At 42.9% G+C, this 12,498-nt stretch overlaps 1 protein-coding gene across 1 annotated transcript; it reads right to left on the reverse strand.

The window, feature by feature from the left end:
* Positions 1-400: 400 nt before the first annotated feature.
* Positions 401-11,430, reverse strand: TMEM129 (transmembrane protein 129, E3 ubiquitin ligase). Its single transcript, XM_054982103.1, has 4 exons — positions 11,199-11,430; positions 9,244-9,718; positions 5,595-5,754; positions 401-3,153 (listed from the first exon to the last, which is right to left on the reverse strand). The coding sequence occupies exons 1-4, from the start codon at positions 11,401-11,403 to the stop codon at positions 2,905-2,907; spliced, it is 1,089 nt and encodes a 362-aa protein (XP_054838078.1). The 5' UTR covers positions 11,404-11,430; the 3' UTR covers positions 401-2,904.
* Between the last annotated feature and the right edge of the window lie 1,068 nt (positions 11,431-12,498).

Here is a 12,498-nt window from a genome sequence, read left to right on the forward strand (position 1 = left end):
AAGGCACGGCTAGCTCCTAAAATGACTGCCAAGGTGCAAGTTTAGCCAAGATGGAGTTGGGGCAGTCAACTTCTTGGCTAAACTGAATCCATTTTTCCAGTTTAGCATATTTCTCTGAATCTCTTTGCTATGTGCCAGGTTGCATGGGTGTGACATAGTTACTATAAGGTATTTTCCAGGGTTCCACTCTGTTAGTTCAGTATTGTTCTAGTATTGGTGCTGGAAGGGCCTTTTTTCTCAACACGTCAGTCTGGATGTTCTCAGGAGATGAATGGCAGCAGCCAGTTACCGGGTGTTTTCCAGGGGCCTCTTGGTTTAACAGATATTCCCAGCAAGGAAAGTCACATTTCCACCATTCCTATCATAACAATTATTGAAACAAGAACTCGTCTTCAGAATCTATTTAGAACAGGTAACAGAGTTTTATTTTTACAGCTCCAAACTGAAATCTGTTTTTTTTTAAAGCAACTGGATAAACAGCACACAATCTTTGGATGAATATTCAAAGTGCAATGTGAGACTTCACTGGATTTACCACTCATAGACCAGGTAAGGCTGAATCGAAACACTATACACAAATAAAATTGAAGAGTTTTGATTTGCACTGGTTGCCGTTTCCTGCTCATACCATGCTGCCCTTAACATGTTTTAATTTTCAAGCTGCAATTATAAGGACACTTAACAGGGAAGTTGATTTGTACTAAAATTAGGGCCAAACTAGACAATAACAGTGTTTCTCGTGTTTGACATGGTGCCAGCGCTGCTGCCATTTTAAAGCCTAAAATGGGCAAATTGAGAATGCCTGATCCTGCTCAGGCCAGCAGCACAGTAGGACAAGGGGCTCGTCCCCCCATGGAGAGCATGGTTGTCTTAGCAGTTGAAATGGCATAGTGGAGGGGGCAAACAAAAGCGCCTCATGCCACTGCTCTGTGAGCCTAATTAGAGTAAGGCCCTGGTGCCATTTTTACATTGCCCATTTTAGGTTTTAATATGGCATCATTGTCTGTGTCAAACATGAGAATGCTGTCACATATGGTTTGGCCTTCATTGTTCCTGGATTAAGATTTCTGGGTAGCTCAAAACTTTGCTCTGTTGTAGTTAACGTGTCGGTGGACACAAGAGTGCTAGATTAACATTTTTCATTAATCCAGATGAGTTAGCCGTGTTAGTCTGTAGTAGCAAAATCGAAGAGTCAAGTAGCACCTTTAAGACTAACCAACTTTACTGTAGCATAAGCTTTCAGACGAAGAGAACTGTGATTCTCGAAAGCTTATGCTACAGTAAAGTTGGTTAGTCTTAAAGGTGCTACTGGACTCTTTTCGACTTTTCATTAATGCACTACTGCATTCTGTTTTGAAGGGCAGACCTAACCAAACGCTACTTGAGGACTTCTATTCCTTAATTTTCTTTGGCCAGCCTGGTGTAGTGGTTAGAGTGTTGGACTAGGATCTAGAGACCCAGATTCAAATTCCTACACTGCTATTGAAGCTTGTTGGGTGATATGGAGCCATTGCACACTCTCAGCCTAACCTACCTCATAGGGTTGTTGTGAGGGTAAAATTGAGACTCTTTGGATCCCCACTGGGGAACAAGACAGAGCTGCTGTAGCACAGTGGTTAAAGTGGTTTGGCTATGAATCAGCACCAATCCCACTATTGCCATGAGCTCAGTAAGTGGCCTTGGGAAAGCCACTCCTCTCAGCCCCTGCTCCCCAGCTGCATTGTGGGGACAACACTAACTTGTTCACAGCTCTGGGTGAGGCACTAATCTGTCTAGAAGAGCGGTATATAAGTGCAGTTACTATCATTATTATAAATGAAGTTAAATTAAAAATTTTAAAAAATCTTTGGCCAAATTGTTTTTCCTCACAATCCTTCATGTTTTTTCTGTGAGGAAAACTATAATAGAAGGAGTTGTTTTTCCCAGTGCTTAATTTCTAAAAGTTAAATGCTTGACTCTTAATAGAAAGGCGTTATAAAATATTTTAATGGTAGTTAATGCCAGTATACATAAGAAACAGTGTGTGTGTGCGTGCGTGTGTGCACGTGTGTGTGTATGCGCCTTTTGGATGTATGCTACAAGTTTGTATGCTTATGTTATTTGAAATAATATTACACTTATTTTAAATGAAGTTTAAAACACTGCTGGCAAAATACTGAAATTTGCCTATCGTACCAAACTGCTCTATCTGTCAAAACCTTTGGAATGTCAATTCCAGAGAAAAGAAAACTCATACCAGGTCACTGTGACTCATTATACCAGTTTGCATAACAATAAAGTGAAGAAGACAAATGAACCACAGCAAACTAGTTTGGGATTATTAAGCTTCTTTAGGAACACCTCATTTATGAGGAAACAAATCAGGTGAACCAAAGAGGGGAAACTTTCTTGCAGACATTTCAGAGACACGGCAGTTGAATTCCTTAATTCTGAAACAGAACTGTATGTCTTCTTTAATGAAGTTAAAGCTGTAAAGATCAAGAAAGGCAGAAGGCCAAGATCCCATAAAGATTAATACTGATTTACAGTTGTACAAAAGCATATTTCAGATCACTGATTTGTACCCTATGTTATACCATATTTGATTGTTTATAAATTAAAGTTAGCCTTCTGTTGATTTGTTTTTAAAGAATGTCAACAGATGCCTAGCTGATATACTGCTTTAGCAGAGGTCAGACATGATTCTACAATGTCATTTAAATTTAACAGCACTGGGAGGAACACAAAGGTATAGAGGATAGGGGTGGAGGAAGCTGTTGTTTTGGTTACAGCAATTAAAGTGGGTTTCAGTGTAAGAAAAGATATGAACACAGCAGTGAACTGCACACACAAAAATAACCAATAGGTTCATCCAGCTATAAAGTACATTCCGGATTTAAACGGTGAGAGCATCCCAGGATTCGTTCATCGTATAACACAAACATCTAAAATGCAGAATTTGGCTCTGCAAGTTGGGCAAGGCACATGACTCGATAGCCAGGTTTCCGGGTGCTGCTGATCCTGCCGACTGGCAAACCATTTGCCCATACAAGTCACGCACCACATGGGACGACAGTAGCACTGTTGGCACTCTCCTTCATGAGGCTCTTGACAGTTCTTCAGAAGCTTGACGTTTGCATTAATCTGCATACACCCAATACATGGCTCCAGCTCCTACAGAGAAAGAGAGAGGAAAACACGTCATCTCATAAATACCTGTTCAAGTATTTATCCAATGCCATCACTGTACATGGTGCTTTGTAAGGAAAAACTCACTGTGCCAAGGAGGATACAGCCTAAAGAAGCCAATTGTCTTTGGCATCAATGAACTTACTACTTATCAAATTTCTGTCTCTCCTTCCTACAAGGAGTTCATGGTGATGTACCAGGATATGGTTATTCCCACCTCCATTTTATCATCACAGAATAATCCTGTGACGTTAGGTTACAACTGGCCCAGGGTCAGCTTCATGGCTGAATAGATATTAATTATTATAAGGAAGAGGATTGTAGCTTATTGTAATGTTTATTTTATGTACTGCCTTCTTTTTACTACACTGTATTATACCTTTGGATCCGACTTTCTGCATTATGGCATATCATGCCTGAACAGTTTTTTTCCCTTTGTTTTAGTGTTATTTTTGTGTTGTTTGCACTGCCTTACAATTCTGTAATCCTGGTCTTAGTGCATTGTTTATTAAAAGTTTAAATCCGCCTTAAGTCTCATTGAGAAAGGTGGAATATAAATGAAGTAAAAATAAAATAATAAATAAAATGCATCATTTATAATTTAGCTAGCACATAAAATTTTACTCTTTGCTATATTTATGGAATTCAGAAATATAAAATATCCTTGTCTTGTATAAGAAAAATTGCATGTGTGCTTAATACTTGAGAAGGGGTTGCAAAATGCTGCAGTCTATGCCAACCATAGCACATGTAGCTCTCAAGATGAGGGGGGGGGGGAATAAGAGATATAGGCAGAAAATTCTCTGTAGCAAACAAAAGAAAGTCTATTACTTGGACAGAAACTCATAGTCACAATAGATAAGATTGCCAGCATGTTTGGATATTAAGCCAAACATTGTGACACTGAAAATGCTGAACATTTTAATAATGTGTTATCATTAAACACATTATAGCATATTGTTGCTGAAGTTATATTTAAACATTTTATGTGTACGTCTACAGTATACATGGGAATTATCACTCTCTAATGCTGTAGATTATCTTATGTAAAAAATTCACACTACACATTTTGAGTAAAACCTGTTTTTTCGCTCATTCCAAAAAGGAAAAACCATAGAAATTTTTTTGGTGGAATAACTGAAAAAGTTATCAGATTTTTTCACCCAAAAAAATTGAATGAGACAAACTTTTTCTTTGAAAGGATTTTAATCCTTCTAAAAGAGAAAATATTTTATAGGGCTTTTTTCCAGTGCTTCTTGAATTTCCTAATTTTTCAATTGGAAAAACTGAAAAGTTCTCCGATTTTTTCAGGCCATACATTTTGAGTGTTAAAAACATTGCCTGAAGAAGCATTTCCATCATTCTAAAAGAGAAAATAATTCACTGGAGTTTTTTTTCAGTGCTTCCCCAGATTTTCCAGTTTTTTCTGTCAGAAATATTGAAAAAAGTCCTCCACAAAATGAAAAACCAAGGTGCCCTCCATCTCATTTCCTTTTTTCCATGGGCCTTAACGTCTACAGCAGGAACGATTATTTTTTTCACATAAAATGTTTTATACATTCGGGACCGCCTCTCCCTGTATGTTCCCCAGAGATCGCTTCGATCAGCAAATAAATATTTACTTGTGGTCCCCGGCCCTAAGGAAGCCTGCCTCGCTTCAACCAGGGCCAGGGCCTTTTCAGTCCTGGCCCCAGCCTGGTGGAATGCTCTGTCAATGGAAACCCGGGCCCAGCGGGACATATTATCGTTCCGCTGGGCCTGTAAGACAGAGCTCTTCCACCAGGCGTTCGGTGATTGAAGGGGGCAGTGCCATGTCGGCCTCCCACCTTTGGGGTGGGGGAGGGTTCTCCCCACCACTGCAATTTGTTAGTTTGTTTTATTGTTTGTATATTGATTTTAGTTCTTGTTTTTATCGATTTTAACTGTTCACCGCCCAGAGCCCCTGGGGATGGGCGGTATATAAATTGAAATATAATAATAATAATAATAATAATAATAATAATAATAATAATAATAATAATAATACGTGGTGCATAAGACATCTTAAAAACCATTTCGTTCAATCAAAAAAAGAAAATATTTCATGAGCTTTTCAAGCACGTCTGAAATTTTTCCATTCGATAAACTGTAAAAAGAATTCCAGAAAAGTTTTTTCACTGGGGCTTTCACATCTGGGGCAATTTATAAGCTCTCATGAAAGCAGACAAATAATTATACATAAGCCTTCTCTGAATTTAATAATCCCACTACCGTCACAATCTCCTTATTAACTAAATAATCTATCCATATTCACTGCATAAACACAAGCAGCATTTTTTCTATTTAAATGTACATTAAACTGCAGGGTACTCAGTGTGAATATGAAAGTATATACCAGCCATATGTACTGGTTTGACAAAAATATGTACCAGTTTGACGAGTCCTACCTGGTTGCTAGGAACAGCGTACGTCTGGTTCATCTCCACCATGGTGGTAAAGGTTTCCAGAAACAAGTCACTGAGGCTCTGATGGATCACCACATTTGCAGCATTACGGATGGGTGCGTGGAGCTTCTCTCTCAGCTCCCCATATTCGGTTGAATTCAAGCTGAGGACAACATTTATCAGAATGATGTACTAGCCTCTTGTACAACTATAAACAGATACGTATTTCTCTAATTTAATTATGAGTAAAGGTGCTGTACAGATCTTGGGCACTTCTCTATATATGGGAATAATGAATAAACATTTTCACGGTTGTAGTCTTCTGCAGTCTGATACGAGACCTGCATACACACAGGCCAAACATGGAAGGCTCCAGAGCTTGTCACAGTACAAGCGCCTGTCTTCCATCAACACTCTTCCTGCCCTTGAGACATGCGAGGGAGAAGGGGCACACCTCTTTCCCTCAGTTCTCACTTTGCCACTGCAAGAAGAAGAACTTTAGGGTTTCACTCCCCCACCCCAAATAAAACAATGGCAGAGAGAACCTGTTCTCCTTCTTTTCTTACTATTATGTATCAAAAAGCCATTTTAAAAATGGAGAGGAAAAAAGGCTCAAACTGACCATTCCCTCTGCCTTATTTGCCTTGGCAAGGGCCATGATGTTATCCAGTGCCTGGTAAACAACCAGTTCACACCCAAAGCAAGAACAGAACTTCCAGATTAAAAACTGCCCTTTGGAAAGTGCAGCTAGTGAGGCTGCAAACACTACCAATAAGAAACTGGGGGGGGGGGACTCACCTACAATGCAAACCTCTGCAGTTACTCCAGTTTAAGCCCAATCACTTCAGTGGACTTAAAACTGGAGCAATTCTGCATATGAATATACTGTTAGGCCACCTGGATTCATCCCAAGGTAACAAGACTGGACTAATGTAATGGGCCTGCCACTAATTATGGCATTCTGTATCAAACTCCATTTGATACAGAATGCCATCGTTTGGTTACTATTAGAAGCTACACTGAGAGTATGTGTGTCGCACCCATTCTGCTGCCACTCCATTGGCTGCCCATCAATTACTGAGTTCAATTCAATGTACTATCACATACAAGGCACTTCATGTCTTTTGATCCTCATATCTGCAAAACCACCCCTCTGTTGTCAAGTTGCAATCAACTTATGGCAATCCCGGCATGGGGCTGTCAAGGCAAGTGAGAAGCAGAGGTGGTTTGCCAGTGCCTTGCTCTGCAGAGTCTTCCTTGGTCGCCCATCCAAGTACTGACCCTGTTTAGCTTCCAATATCTGATGAGCTTGGGCTATATCGTGCCATCTTCTCTCCAAAACAGATTACAAGTCAGTAAATGGATTACAAAATATAATAATGTAACCCTTGGTCCACTAGAGGGAGTTAAAGAGCTGGTGTATTCCTTACGAGGGAAAAAAAAGTGCAATTTTCCCTGAGAGACTAGAGGGCCACTCTCACCTCAGAAGAACTCCTTTCTATCAACACTCTATATTAATATTTTATTTGATATTGCTCCTTGAACAAAATAGGTTACAAAAATTACATAAGGTAACCTGTATCTTTCAAGGGTATTCTTAAACTGGGTTGCTTCCTCTTAAGCAGGGCCCATGGACCCTTATGATTGGTACACTGGTCAAATACTGGAAATTATTCCAGGAAGCCGAGAAAGTTGCTTGTGCAGCTGACAGCTTGCCTTTTTATTTCCTGTTTCCTTTTTATTGCCTGTTTTGTTTGCAAAGGCAGGCAGGAGGGCTGCTTGCCTCCAGTCAGGATCAGTCCTAGCAGCAATAAGCTCTTCTTACTGGGTGGCAACCTGTTGCAACGGCAGCCATCTCTGGACAGATCTGGCCTGCTGCTTTCCTGCCTGCCTACCTAGCACATCTACCTTTTAAGATTACTTTTTAAAATAACTCTGGTTACTTGCTTTCTATTTTGTTTTTTAATGCAAGGGTGACTCTAGCATTACGGGATAAAAGCCAAAGGAAAAAAAAACCTGTTCACCGAACAATTATAAACAAGAGTCTTGCAATACCTTAAAAGACTTAACACATTTTTATTCTAGCATAAACTTCTGTTGCAGCTAAACAAGCAGGCTCTAGTTCACAAAAACACTATGCTAGAGTAAAAAACTGTTAATCTTCAACACATGATAAGGCTCCTATTTATTTTTACTATGACAGATTAAAATTGGTTGTGGATTTTGTTCACATCTACAAAACCCTTACCCAATACCGTTTATCACCATAGCCAGTTTTAAAAATTAACTGCACCATTTCATTACAAAACAGTATAAATATCAAACCGCTGGTGAATAAAATTCCATGTTTGTTATTCCAATAACATTCTTTAAAAATACCTGACCAATATTTGGCAGTATCTGACCAACTGATCAATTGTTCCAGATCAAATGGCCAATCTGCCCTCTTGCTTCTTAGGAGAAATGACATTTGATTCTTCTCACTAGGCAGCATAAAGATTTTTGGCTGTCTAAAACACTGCTTTCCTATACTGCATAGAACCCACAAAAAAAGGGAGCCAGAGAGGCGGCAAACAAGAAGAAAAAAGGAAGACTATCCTTACCCACTACCAGTCACAAGGAGAAAGGGAAAGAAGGAAATCACCCATTGCACTAGAGCATACCCGAAGCTGCTTTATACCAAATCAGACCATTGGTCCATCAAGGTCAGTAATGTCTACGCAGACTGGAAGCAGCACTCCAGGGTCTCAGGTTTCATATCACCTCCTACCTATTTTTTTTTAACCGGAGATGCCAGGAATGGAACCTGGGACCTTCTGTGTGCCAAACAGAGACTCTTCCACTGTGCCACAGCATAACTCAAACTCATGGCAGAGGCCATTGGGGACCTTCACTGGAACTAATGAGGCTGCCCCAAGATGTTACTTGGCTCCATTATGGCCCATGTGACCTTCTGGGGAGGGGGTCTGAACACTACCTCTCTGCCGGTGTTTGGAAACATTTGGGAGGCAATGGGCCTGATCCTCTCCACACACCTGGGAAACGTCTGCTGCACGCAGAGTGTACATTTCCAGGGGGAGAGAGCAGGTTTCACAATGCCACCTCTGTCAACTGGGAAGAGAGCAAATTATGAGCGCCAGCTGGGTTGCTGGCCACCCTCACGGGCTGTATGTGACTTGCAGGCTGAGCTCACCCCAGTGGTAGGGAAACGCCTGCTTCTCATGAAAAATTCACATGGGAGGGAAACTCTAATCAGCTCCATGAAAAGTCGTTAAAAAGTGGCTTCCCAAGACCAGTCTGGATTGATGAACTGCTAGTAAAACGAAAGCCAATTTCCTCTGCTAAGTGCTCTCTTCCAAGCTGACCCCATGTAAGAAATTACAACACCTGCGCCTCTCCTCTGGTTCCACCTTTTTGCCCATGTCTCAAAAGCATCAGCACTGGGAACATTGTGGCTTTTATGATCAAACAATGCAGCAATTCCCTATATTTAATAAACATTACTCACCACTTAAGCCAGTAAGTTTTTTTTAAAAAAACTAATTATACCCCTGTAGAAGGTTTTGCAATAAAATAAAGGACATGTAGATGAGGAAAACCCCACTCTCCTTGATAGATAAACTTGATGAATTAAAAAGTTGACCTATTTTACCGGATATCAAAAGATTTCACGTGGGGATTAATGCTGGCAACACGAATTGTGAGGAACTGAGCAGGCATGTTTGAGTCTGGTAAGAGTTCGTGCTGTCTAGAATCTACCACCGTGAGATGGATGTCCTGCTGTTGGGCAACATGTAAAGAGTACGTGGTCACTTTCATGATCCAGGTATCCGTCACAATCACTCGTGCTCCTGGGGCCCCAGTAGCAAACTTGTCAATCCTCCTGAACTCTGTGTTGATGGAAGAAGCGACCGCTCTCCAACCTGACTGTGGAAGTGCATACAAAGAGATCATCCGGACTAAGGGATGGTTATTCCAATCATTTTGTGACCAGTAATATACCAGGAGTCCAGCAACGGTTGGAGCAACGACAGCCAACATGAAGAAGATGCGCCAACTGTCTGGGGCCTGGTAAAAACTGCAGAGCTGTTTCTCAGGTGCTGCAAAGCACATGCCGACATAGTAGCCTGGAAGGGGAGGAAAGGTACTTTCAGAAGAGAAGGCAAATCCTATAATGCATATTTGTGTAGATTCAGGTGCATAGAAACAGTCTTGCCTGCCTTTAGTTCACATACTACTTCTTCCCTCTGCCCATCTCACACTCTCAAACTGTGCTATGTCCTTAAAAGCATTCAGGTTTTTTAGTCTTCCCCCTTCTCCACCACCAACCTGCTTCTCCTCAAGCACATCTTCCGACCTAATTTAATTGCAATGCTGGCAGGCAAGACGTAACCCATGCCCCAACCACTTATGCACACAGTATCTCATTTAAATGCACCCAGTGTCTCATTTAAATCACAGCTTCAGCACATCAGAACTCCACAGCCTAGGCAGACATTGCATTGGTATACTAAAGGGGGCCAGCCAGCAGTGTGTTTTAAGCGAGACAAGATCATACAAGTGGGTTATTCTTGCCTGCCAGCATCATGCCTCAGTGTAAGATTACAACCTTCTTTCCATGACAGAAATTTAAACATTAACACGGGTGGACAAGAATTACCTATGTGATGTTGCAGACGTCCAGCACCTTAACTGGGGCCCTCACCTGTTACCAAGTCATGCACTAACTGCAGTCCTGTTTATTGTTCCCCCACCTTGCATGGCCCATCCTGCCTCTGTCCATTCCCAGCTTTTGCAACTGTGGCTCATGCACTGCAGCATGCACCAAAGCATGATGAAGTGGTCCATAAGACGCTAATGCCGACTGCCTTTCATAAGGCTTGCAAGAACATCCCTTTTCAAAGGGCTTTTTCCAGATCGGCATGTGTCCTAAAGTGGACATGAACTAATTCCCTGAGGGACAACCAAATGTTTGGGTTGGTTTGTCCCATTTAAGGCTTACCCAGGGCTTTTTTTCAGGGGGAACGGAGTTCCGGCACCTCTTGAAAATACTCGGTAATAGTGCTTGACAATAATATGATTTCAAAGAATCCCATGTGTTTCTTCCTCATTTCCCTCTTGAGAGTTCCGCCACCTCCTTTCCCAGAAAAAAAAGCCCTGGGCTTACCATTCTATACTGTAGTTTTCTATAAGAATTGCTTAGGCTATGTTTTGGACTAAATATATTGTACAGAACTTAAGCTTGCAAAGCAACACATCAGCTGATATGGGTAGCCAGGGCACTAATTATTTTCTTTACGTATTTACTTCACTTAGACCCTGCCTTTTTCCCCAATGGGGGCCCAAAGTGGTTTACATCATTCTCCCCGCCTCCATTTATCCTCACAACAACCTTGTGGGGTAGGGGTGGCTGAGAGGGTGTGAGACTGGCCCAGCCAGCTGCCATGGCGTTGTGGGGAAATGGTCCGACACTCTAACCACTCCACAACACTGCCTCCCATGCTAATGCTGCTCCTGAAGCGCCGTAAGGGCCGCCCAGGCACTGCGTGAGGCCGGTTCTCTCCGCCGGAGCTCTCTTGGCCCTGCCGCGCTCCGCAGCCCGCTCACCGAGGGGAAGGAGGGCGTGCGCCAGGAGGGTGCCGGTGCCCCGCCGCAGGTGGTACTGGACGAAGGCCGCGTCCTCGCTGCCCAGCCAGCCGCCCAGCAGGCTCTGCACCGTCAGGCCGGCCGAGTGGAACTCGTCGGGCGGGAAGACGAAGCACACGGCCAGCACCACGTAGGCCAGCGTGAAGGCGGCCGCCGGGCTCTCCATGGCCGGGCCTCTGGGCGCCTGTGAGGCGGGGAGCAGGCGGCGGCGGCGGCTGCGCGCGGCTTCCTGGGAACCGTAGTTCCGCCGCCCAGGACGGTCCCGTCCGCCCCGCCTCGGGAGCCTGAGGGCAAGGGAATGCTTTGGGCCTGTAAGGTGCTGCTGGCCTCGCCTCTGGCTCCGTGCCTTGAAGCTGCCTCTTGTCCCAGGAGCCTGGCGCGTCCAGACCTTGCTCATGAGAAGAAGAAAAGGAAAACGTGGAGCCACGCAGGAGCCTCTAGATTTTTTTTTAAAATGGGGCACCCACAGATCTTTTGGATTTGTTTCAAACATATGAATTCCTGAGGAGCCGCTTAAAATCACCTGGATCCGACTTTTACCCACTCCCCTTCTGAGGGAATGTGTAGGCTGCCCCAAGTCTGTGATGTCTGCCTGACCAAGTTGTTTTAAAAGTATCAAAACTAGTTTCATGAAGATGGTTTAGGGCGGGTAAGCCGTGTCGGTCGGCAGTAGAAGAGCAAGATTCAAGTCTAGTCGCACCTTAGAGACCAACTCGGTTTCCAGGGTGAGCTTTTGAGAGTCAAAGGTGCCCACCCATGTTCTGTCTTAAGTCTTTATGAAAGTACTCCTTTAAATGCAAATAGTGGATTTCATGTTAGCTTGCTTTTGGTGTTCTTTTGAACAAGGCAGGATGTAGAAAGAAAAAAAAATATTGAAAACACTGAATACTTTAATAAGTTATTTATTTATATTATGTTCAAACAATCTGTTCAAGCAGACGAGAGAAGCTGCTGTGGGAACATAGAGGGAGGGTCAGTCCTGTTGAAATGAGGGACCCGGGTCATGAAGACGTATGTATGCTATAGTGAGTCAAAGGCGGGCAACGCTGTACCCTTCTACGCCTTCCCCACTAGCATTACCGCCTCCTTGCCGGGTTTCATTTCGAAGCACTTAAGCAAAATACAAGTACTAGGGGGGGAACCCCTTTCCTGATGGCTTTAGCGCAGATTACAGTAAGCGCGTGCGCGTGTCTTCCAATCGATTTTCAACGGCGGTTCCTCGGCCCACTGACTTCTCTGTAAATAAAGTAGGACTGACCCT

The sequence above is a fragment of the Eublepharis macularius genome, chromosome 6 (assembly GCF_028583425.1).
Source record: "Eublepharis macularius isolate TG4126 chromosome 6, MPM_Emac_v1.0, whole genome shotgun sequence".
NCBI lineage: Eukaryota > Metazoa > Chordata > Lepidosauria > Squamata > Eublepharidae > Eublepharis > Eublepharis macularius.